Source organism: Augochlora pura, chromosome 1, assembly GCF_028453695.1.
Source record: "Augochlora pura isolate Apur16 chromosome 1, APUR_v2.2.1, whole genome shotgun sequence".
NCBI classification, from domain to species: Eukaryota; Metazoa; Arthropoda; class Insecta; order Hymenoptera; family Halictidae; genus Augochlora; species Augochlora pura.
The window spans coordinates 20,065,517-20,076,496 of NC_135772.1; the positions used below are offsets into that span (position 1 = coordinate 20,065,517).

At 44.2% G+C, this 10,980-nt stretch overlaps 1 protein-coding gene across 1 annotated transcript in view; it reads right to left on the bottom strand.

Annotated features, from left to right (window-relative positions):
* The window catches only part of Nrx-1 (neurexin 1), a 371,741-nt gene that overhangs the window by 152,086 nt on the left and 208,675 nt on the right, over positions 1 to 10,980 (bottom strand). Inside the window, 1 exon segment of the mRNA XM_078182335.1 lies at positions 7,139 to 7,297. Within this exon segment, the coding sequence (XP_078038461.1) occupies positions 7,139 to 7,297 (159 nt within the window).

Sequence of the window (10,980 nt, forward strand, 5' to 3'; positions counted from 1 at the left end):
TCCGTCGTTCGGAGCGAAAGGGTTAACCTATTCGAGAAACGCGATTTTTATATAGTCGATTGATCGAAGAATGATTCCTGACGAAGGTACTATTGTTTGAAGGAACTATTGTTTAAATTTACTATCGTTCAAAATTCTTTAAGATTAGTAAAAAAATTTGTCGAATTATTTCCAACACATAGAAACGGTTCCGATTAAACGGAACAAATAAAACTGTAAAATTGAAGGCGAATAAAAAAGGCACCGTAAATATGCATCGCCGCGATAAAACACAGCCGAACGGAAGGATTCGACCCACATAATCTGGTTAGCTCGGATTCCGCGGTCCCCGGCGGCTCTCCATTATCCATACAGCCCCCGATCGGCCCTTTTTATCATCGCCTAATAAGTAGCCCGGGTCGATTAATTAACTTGATTGCATTGTTTATGCGGCGGAGGGGGGGACGGAAAAACGAGCGGCCGTAAATCTCCTTGAAAAACGTTCGAATTTTAACCGACCACGCGGGGGTTTCGACGACGCAGGCGGCTAAATAACGCCGTTCGCGGGACAGGATCGCGTATCGATCGGCCCTGTGCTCGATAAAAGATATAAATCTTCGCTAATATCTAATTACTATGTTAATGCGCGCGTTAATAATCGCGCGACTGGATTTATCATTCAATTAGCCACTGCCCGCGTGATCTTATCGGGGCGAAATCGGCGAAACTGTGTCGCGGTAATTGTCGAACATTTCTTCGAGCGTTCCCGAAAAATTTCTGCGATAATTCAGCCTGCAAGGATTTTTTTCATAAATTTTTTTAGCTAGGAAGGAGTAGGGAGGATTGTAAAAGGTTAGGGGAATTTTAAAGAATTTTAGTTTCTTTTAATATTGCGATGTGACAATGGGGGATGATTTTTTTATTCGATATTTTATTCGAAAATGTCATCGTTCCAAAAATAAAAAATTAGCAAACATAAACCCATTATTATACTTTTTATTTATCACAAAATTATTTATCACCCTTTAATAATTAACCCAACGTTCCGTAATCCATGCTGCCAACTTTTCGCCATATTTTTTCACTCGAGAACGGTTCGCCAAAACTCGTGTCGTCGCGTCTCGAAATTCCCGAAATTTCCGCGATTCCGTCGCTTCATCGGCTCCCCTCGAAAAAAAACTAGGAGGAAGAACCGGCATCTCGCGCGCATTGTTCGGCGCATTTCGAGGCCCCCCCTTCGGCACCGACGCGACGCACGTGTCCCCCAAACCGCGATATTTTTCATTATCGCCGCGGATAGAACGAGTCGCGAAAATCACGGCGCGCGCGCGCGCGGCCGTTTGTCAAGAATATTCGCGGCGCAGCTCGAATACCGTGAAATAAAGAGCAACCAGCTACGACGCGGTTTCCGTGGAAAACAGCGCCGGTGCTCGCCGAGCACCGCTCGCTTCTCCTTCGTTCGCCGGACGGCGAACAATGCCGGAAATTTCATTCCGCCCGGACGTCCCGAGATTTTCGACCACGGTCCTCCGGGAAATCCTTTCCCGCGCGCAGTCCCTCGGCCCCGTCGATGTTATTGTTTGTTTAACCGCGCCGCGCGAATCGATACTTTTGCCGGACCAACGAGGAATCGGTCCGCGCCACCGGACCGAATTTTCCACCGGAAAATTATGGGACGCTTATGCGTGGTCGCTCGGGTTCAACGATTTTCCATCCCCCCCCTCTCCCTCTCTCTCTCTCTCTCTCTCTCTCTCGTTCGCTGATGCAGCGGTCTTTGCTTATTAATCCCTGCCGATTTATTCCCGGGCTACTAACTCGACGTAGCTTGTTTCGAACGCGAGCTATTCGAATGGAATGCCTCCTGTACCTTGGTCTACTATCTTCTATTGCAAAAGTGGACATTATATAGGAATATTATTTTCTCTAGCAAACGGAGACGAAATTGCGACGTGTATAAACTTGGAATATTTCGGCTCAGCATTTCTTCATCTCTGCATCAGATTTCAAATATTTGTTAATTTATGCTTTTTCTATGAATTTTTAGCTGGTCGTTGGGACGCTTGGAAATTGATCTTTTTATTTGTTCAATGGACGGAGACCTTTAGAATATACGCAATTCGGGTTTACATTAAATGCTCGGGGGAACAGGATTTGATAAAATTTCCATGAGATCTACGGTTCCCAAAAATTAATACAAAAGATCTACAGTCCCCAAAAATTAATACAAAAAATCTACAGTCCCCAAAAATTAATACAAAAAAATCTACAGTCCCCAAAAATTGATCCAAGACATCTACGGTCTCCAAAAATTAATACAAAAGATCTACAGTCCCCAAAAATTGATCCAAGAGATCTACAGTCTCTAAAAATCGATCCAAGAGATCTACAGTCCCCAAAAATTAATACGAGAGATCTACAGTCCCCAAAAATTAATACAAAAAATCTACAATCCCCAAAAATTGATCCAAGAGATCTACAGTCCCCAAAAATTAATACAAAAGATCTACAGTCCCCAAAAATTAATACAAAAAATCTACGGTCCCCAAAAATCGATCCAAGAGATCTACAGTCCCAAAACTCGATCCAAGAGATCTAAAATCGCGAGCAACGTCGATAAGATCGATCTCTCATCGGCGGCCGTACTTCGTTGCGCAATAAATCCGATCCCGGAACGCGCGGTGCGAGACAGTCCGGCCCGCAACTCGTGTAAAAGGAAGCTAATAGCTTGCCCCCATTTGCATATTATGGCAGTTGACGGGCGGCGCGCCCTTAAAGCTACTTAAGGGGCGATATCCGTTGAACGATGGCCGGGCGTCGTAACCGCGCGCGCTGCCAGTTTATTGCCGCCGTTCTCTTGTTCTTTACTGCGCGAATCCCTCGGTCTTCGACTTCGCGTCGGTTTCCACTCGCGAATATTTGCGGGCCAAGTTGGCCACACCATGAATATTTCATCGCCTCGTAATGACCGGCGACGCCGCCGCCGTGGCTGTGTTACGCCACGGAATTTCAGCCTGGCCGTTTTCATTTTTAAACAGGCCGCGGCGCGGGCGGGGATAGAAAAAAACAGAGTCGACGAACGCGGCGACACGGGCGAATTCCGCGGGAATACTGCGACGATTTCGGCGATCCTCGGAGTTGATTAGAACATGCGACCGCGAGGCTTGAGAGGCCAGAGGAACGGTTTTATTTAGACTCTTCGAGACGTAGCGTTTCTAATATTGATCGGAGAATGTCTGATGACCGGCGTCTCGCGATTTCTCGACTCCGATGGGGCTGAGCGGACTTGGAGCACTCTTAACGCGTGCTCGTCTGGCAAATTTTTGCAACGCCATTCAGAGAATTTAATTCATTTATTTCTACGAAACTCTAGAACCGCAGAACTGTCCATGGACCATTAACATTTTCTATTTTCACTATTATAAGAATAAGCACTGGTAAAAATAAAAAATGCACAGAATATAAATATTAAAAATTCGTAGACTATTGTATTTATTATATACCAATTTCTATTTAATATATAAAATATAACAACCTATTAAATATAATTACAACGAGGCTATTAAATAAGTCGTAACTTTATATCTATTTATTTAGTGGAAAAGTGGAATTACTTCCACCAATTTTAAGAAGCCTGTTTAAACGAATTTTCAATAATCCTACAATCAAATATAAATTTCCAAAATTCGTACAACGTTTGAGCAACGCTTTCGAAAATATACAAAAACATTGTCAGCCTAAATAATCCAGCTAAATTATAATTTTCTACACACGCGTGTAAAACATGATTCGTACCCTCTACAAAAGCGTATCTCAAAGACCATTTTCGGGGGCAAGTTTTCCCCGCAAATTTTTAGCAATTCCGTGGTTAAATATGAATCGGCGGGAATCTGGCTTCTCGGTGAAACGCTTTGAAGAAGCCGCGGAGAAATTGTCCGCTTAAATATTCCATTTTTGAGGGCGGCTCGCCGCGGCGAACGAGAACGCGATGGAACCTCGAAAAGCGGGAGAAAGTATCGCGAGGCCGTGGATATAATTAACAAACGCGTTAACCGGCGGGTATCCGTGGGCGGCTCGCCGACGACTATAATGTTCCCGGTATTACGGTAAGCGGAGGCGATGACGAGGGGGCCTCCAATTTGCCCCGGCCGGTCGCGCCGGTGAAAGTTACAAAAGGAACGGGGTTAATGAATTAAAAACAGCCCCGTGGGCGGTTTCTCTCTGCTGGTTATCTGACAAACGACTCCTCTATCTGGCTAAACTGCGCTCTGAAGATAACGTTTCACCGAGGTCTCACGTATCCGCGCGCGCGCCCCCGTCGCGGTAATTATTGTTCTTTGTTCGGGCGGTACCGGCGAACTCTTAATTAATTTCTCGATTATCGCCGCAAGAATAACGCAAGAATAACACGGGACACTTGGAATTTCGAGGGACCGTCTCTAGCGAACTCGTTTAAGACGATGGATAATTGAAACTGAATGGACCAATAAAAATCTTTCGGTTCGTTGTATTACTGGTTAATATTTTATTTGTCGTTTTGAGAATAATGGAGATTTTCTCTAAATTTTTCTCTAAAAGTTTTCTGAAATTGGATGCTTAAAGCGAAAAGGGAACTGAAATATTAATATTCGAAAATAAATTAAAATCTATTTCTTTTCACTTTCAATATTCCATCCATCGTTGCAAATTGGAAAAGTACGGTGAGAGGAAAGTTGTTTCAAAGGAAGTGGGATATTAAAATTGAAAAGTGAATTACAATCTTTTTATATATTATCATGTGATCTGCTAATTAATGTTTCATTTATTGTCGCGAAAATAATTGGAAAAATCCTAAAATTGTTACTACATTTATCACTGCATTTAATTCTGATTCAATTTAACGTTAAATTAAATATTTTTCTAGCATTTTGTATATATTCGAATTTTTAATAGACTCGCCAGGGAATTCGACATTTTATTAACGTTATTTTAACGCGAAGCTCGTTCGACGCATTCTTCAGTTGGTGAAACTTCCGCAGAATTTTTAATAAGTACAATGCAGAAACAAGAGAGAACGCGAGTTCGGTGACAGGAAGGTAGAGCCAGGAGAGTGTGCTTCCCTCTAGTTAATATTTCTTGAACAAAGTGTGTAACATAACGTCACGCGCACACTGCGAAGGTAAAAAGCGAATAAAGTGTTTCATTTCGGAACTTCAAAGATTACTGTGTGGCCGCCGGAAAATTTATCGCTGAATTGCTGCGTTATAAGCTTTAATATCACGCATTTAAGAGGCAAATGAGAAAGGAACGTGGGTGGGAGGGGGGCTGGAATCTAAGAGGAAACTTTTACGTAATTTTAAATTGAAATTAAAGCATTATAGAAGCCTGGCGTAACTTCGCTTCTTCTTAGAGAATCGTGTCTCGTAAAAAGCGAGAGTTAATCTGTCCCTGGACGGCACTGCAGATTCGGAACCATAAATGCATCGAGTGTCAAGCATAGAAGAATATCTTAAAAATTCTTTAATTTCTTCTAACTGCTAATTAATATTTAATTTATTATGGCAAGAATAATAGGGGAACTACGGCGAAAGAAAATGTATTTTGGGGGAAGTAAAATATTAAGATTGAAAAATGAATTAAAATCTTTTCGTACACTGTAACATGGCGGCTACTTATTCACTCTTTGACGTCCAGTGGCTCCACGTTGGTACCATGCGAAAACTATTGGGTAAGTGCCGGTGGCCCCCCGTTGGTGCCACGCAAAAAACTAAACGAAAGTGAATATTGCGTGTTCGGTTTAACTAACAGTAAATTACAGACAGCAATTTTGTGTTCTCGTGAAAACCCTTCGACAATGGCAAACGGAAAAGTTTGTTACCGGCGCAACACGAAAAAATCTAGATCAGTGTTAATGTTAATATTAAATACTATATCGTGACACGCGACATAGAAAATACGAAATAATTCGTAGAATTAATACAAACTTCTCCTTATTAATTTTTATTCGTACAACCCGCCGCAATACCTATTTAGACCTTTTGAAAAACATAAAATATTCGCGCGGCTCTCTCCCCGGAGAATTAAATATAATATTCATCTCGCGTTTTCGCAACTCGAAATTACACCATTAAAAATTTCCGCGCGCGCGAACCCGGGACACGAGCACGATGTTTAGGCGGCTACTACCGTTCCCCGCATGTTCCGCGCATTGTCGTAGTCGCGGGCGAACTGTAACGTCAACGGTGTGCGCCGTTTCATCGCGCGCCACGGCTTTAAAAGACAAAGATTAAGAGATAAAGCCCCGCATTGTTGCGTACCAGGAGAGAAGAATGCTACGCGCAAACAGCGTATAAACACGTGAACTTCATCATACACGCTCTAATGGCACCGGAGGGGGAGGGAATTATTTATTTTTGCTAAATTATTCAGGATAGGAAGAATGAACGCGCGAACGACGAGAAAGAAATTCAATGAATTTACTTCGCCGGTTTTTAAGAGCAGATCTTCGTTGTCAATTTTAAATGCTGGTTTTTAAAAATACTAATGCTAATTTGCTAATTTTAAAAAATTTTAAAAATGCTAATTTTTAAAAATTTAAGTAATTAAATAGAGATTGAAATTGGAAAGAAAAGTTGAAATAGTTGCTGTGTTCTTATTTTTGTAATTTCAGTATTTTTAACAGCATAATTTTCGTAAAGGGCAATTTTGGAAATTAGAAAAGAATGAACCAGTGAATATTTAATTGAATTAAAATTAATTCTCTAGAACGATTTATTCTACTAAGTATCAATTCTCCACTCGTTTCTCAAGCTTTTCAATACTGTAAAATATCGCGAATTTGATATAAAAAATTGAAACAATTCTCTCGCTATCTTAACAACTTTCATCCTTCACGCGAGCGATATTAACAAACACTTAATTACTAATGAATTAATAAACGATTACCGAAGTTCCGATGAAAATAATCGAGCGACAGAAATAATAATCTTAGTCGCGCGAAGTTAATTACGCCCGACAATAAAGCAAAGGCGCAGCAATTGGCTGCTTGGCCAGTAACTGGCTACCGTATCCGCTCCGAAGTAACATCGTAGCAATTTTGAGGGTTCGATCGGTTCTCGTTAGAGGCCGACGCGCGTCACGCGCGGCCAAATAAATGAGAAAGCGGATCCGCGGGAGAACTCACCTTTCTGAGGCATCCAACGAAGTTGTTGATCCCTTTAGCGCCCTGCAGGGATCTCGCATCGGCGCCGCCGCCCACTACCAGCCGATCGCTCACCAAATGTGTGAACGAGCCCGCAGTTTGTCCGTGCGCCGGATAAATCCCGTCGACCATGGCGGATAGCTGCAACACACAAGCCATAGGGAGGGGTTCAAAGTTCGTAAGGGCTTTTCCGAAAAGTTACGGTGTGTTTCTACGCCGTCGTTGTTCGCCCCGCCTCCGGGTGCTCCGACGCTAGCTCGCTCGCTCGTCGCCCTTTCGTTCGTCGTCGCGAGAAACCGGCCCTACGGTGCCCGGGCTTAAAAGCGCCGAAACCCGATTTCAGATTAAAGTAAGCGTCCCCGAAACTCGGCTAACGGAGACATGGTCCGACGCGACGGATTAAATTTTCGTCGACGGCGACTCCGGTTCGACACGCGCGTGTCACCTTATTTCACGGCCGGCTTCCGCGAACTTTCAACCGTTTAACACGGTTCGTCGCGAACGTGAACGCGAATCGGACGAGTTTCTTACGGAGTCCAAATTTGCTAGTCGAAACGCGTCAAATAACATTCCACGTCATATACCGAATATAAATTCAAATATATTAAAAAATGTATGTATCAAATATATTAAAAAAAACGTGCAACATTCGCGCCCATGGTGGAACAATCTTTCGGCATCGCGTTGCACCTGAGCGGCGCAACTAATCAGCAAAGATTGACGGTGTCTCGTCGTCGTCCCCACCGCCGAATTTCGACGTTATTCGTCCGAAATTCCCGATACCGTCGCGCCGACAGCACAATGGCTCATTATGTAGCCGTGTAACATAACGAAGGCGTCCGGGCGCCCATAAACAATCGTGGCGGGATATTAATTTGTCGATGGTACGGCGCGGATAGCCCAGCGTTACCCAAGAAGGGACGAAGACGAATATAGAGCGGAAAGAAAACCGACAGCCATTGTTCCTCGCCGCGGACGCGGCTGCTCGGATCCTTTTTCCTTGTTAATTAACGATCGCCGATACGGGTAAAAAAGGGACGGGGGCGCGCGGGAGCGGGAGGGGGTGGGGGGGGCGACGGTGGAAGGGATGGCAGGGCTCGAAGCTTCCGGAACGGTGGATTTTCTTTGGCCGTGGGCCGCGGTTGTCTGGCAACGTTCAGCCTTCGTCGCGGGTCCCGTCGCGCGGAGCTAATCGATGTAAAAACGGGGATGCCGAACGAACGAAGAAGAAGAAGATTCCAGATGATTGAAGAGGGAAAATGGCGAGACTCGCGAGCGTCGCCCGTACGTAATTCGTTCCGTTCGTAGCCGTGCCATTGTTTTATCGTATCGCGGGCGCGCGCTGTGGGATCGGGGAATCGAGAGACGTTTTGCGGAGGAATCGTCTTTTCGCTGTCGGTGTCTATTGTTGTTAACACTTTGCACTCTGAGGTGCCATTAAAATCGTTCTATCAAGTCTTAAGATCATTTTTAAACAAAGTTTAAGAGCTAACAAAGTTTAGACTGAAAGAATTGTTAAGTAGTGAAACCGTGTTGGTACGAGTCGCATGAATTAATTTTTCTTTAGGTTATTTTAAAGATAGAACTTAACACGTATATCAGGCTATTTCTTAACGCAGAGAGCAATCTTTTGTGATAAAAAATCGCATCTTTTATTAACAGAGAGTAAGAATAATTTATTGACGTCAGAGTCTGCTATGGCACATGGAAGGAACGACGGCTCCTTGTCGTTGTATGTCAAAGGGTTGAACAGGACTATCTTCAATCATTTCAACAAAATACTCATTCATGTGTTCATATAATTTTTAATATTTCCACTATCAAAAATTTCACCTGTCCATTAATTTTTATTATAAATCCATAGAATCTACAATCTAATCGTTATTATTATAAATGCATAGAATCCGCAATCCAATCATTATTATTATTATTATTGGGTGTGGATAAGTTTGAAGCCGATATCTCGGCGAGAAAACGGATCCGACTTAATAAGTGCGCGGAACGAAGGGTCGCCGATGGGAACCGAGGAGGAACGGGAGCGATAAAGCTCGTAAATCCGTGGATGAATCGATATAGGGTCGAGATTATTCGAGTAAATCGGCAACAAGGACGGCCCGCGGTGCGCTCCGCTTTGAAAAAACAGTTTTTCAGCCGCTTACGGCGACGGAATCGCTGGGGGTGGTTATTGCTCGTCTTGTCACCGGCGGCGAACGCGACCATAAAACTCCGCGTTTAGGCGAGGGTCCCTCCCAGCATACAAGACAGAGAGAGAGAGAGAGAGAGAGGAGAGAGGCATAAAGCGAGACGAAGATGGAGAGAGAGAGACAGAGTGGAAGGTAGAAAGAGAGAGAGAGAGAGAAATAAAGCGAGAGGAAGATGGAGAGAGAGAGAGATGAAGCTAGAGGAAGATATAGAGAGAAGTGAAGCGTGTGAGGGACAGAGACAGAGACAGAGACAGAGAGAGAAGTGAAGCCACAGGAAGATAGAGAAAGAGAAAAGGGGCATAGAGAGAGAAAGAGAGAGAGATGGAGCTAGAGGAAGATATAGAGAGAAATGAAGCGAGTGAGGGATAGAGACAGAGATAGTGAGAGAAGTGAAGCCACAGGAAGATAAAGAAAGAGAAAAGAGGTATAGAGAGAGAGAGTTGAAGCTAGAGGAAGATATAGAGAGAAATGTAGCGAGTGGAAGATAAAGACAGAGACGCGCCGACAAGTGAAGCCGCAGGAAGGTAGAAACAGAGACAGAGCGAAAAGTGTAGCGACAGATAGACAGAGAAGAAAATCGAAAGAGAGAGAGAGAGAGAGAGAGAGGGAGAGCTCCAAGTCGAGTGGTCCATTACGAGTTCACGGCGAGGCGTCGATAGTCGTTATCTCCCCGGTTATCCTGCTCCTTTTTCGACCCCTCTTTTCGCCGGGGCTCGTACGTCCCGAGTCTCTTCTTCTTCGTCTCGTTCATCGCGGTTGGCCTTAGCCGGGGGTAACCGAAAGGACTTTGCCCGGCCTTCTTCCCGAGAGAAACTGCTCCCCCCCCCCCCCATACCCGGTCGCCCAGCGCCGCTTTTCGTTCTTGTAATTAGACTGTGCTCTCCAGCGAAGGATGCTTTTCCTTGGACCGCAGCCGAGCAATCTCTTCATAATTCCCGCGGCCTTATCTCGGATGTTTCTTCGCGAGCAAACAGATCTTAGATGGAGTGGGCTATTCCGCCGTGATCAAATTAAGGGGGAACTGTTCGTTAAGGGCTCTCTTTCCGTCGCTCTCGTTCCACATTTTCCACCCCTCGCCCTTTCCTTCTGTTTTAGGCTTTTTCTGTTCCTTTTACTTTCTTCCATTCTGGCTCATTCTCTCCCTCCCCTTTCTCTCTGTCTCTCTGTCTAATTTTCTTTTTCTCGATCTCTTTGCATCTCTGTCTCATTTTCTTTTTCTCGATCTCTTTGCATCTCTGTCTCATTTTCTTTTTCTCGATCTCTTTTTATCCCTGTCTCATTCTTTGTCCTCTTCTCTCTGTTATTCTGCCACGTTTTCTTCCTCTCTTTCATTTTCTCTCATTACCTCTCATTCTCTCTCTCTCTCTCTCTCTCTTCATCTCTTTTACTCTCTGTCTCGTTCTCTTTAAAATATCTCTCTCTCTCTCTTCGTCTCTCTTTCTCATTGTCTCGTTCTCTTTAAAATCTCTCTTCCATCCCATCTCGTTCCCTGTCTCTTCCTATTCCTTTCACTCTGTCTCATTCTCTCCTGCCTCTCCTCTCTCTTTCGCCTCCCCCATCCCTATCCGCAGGACGACCACTTGGTCGTGTTCCTCGACCGGCAGCCGAGGAGCTGCATTA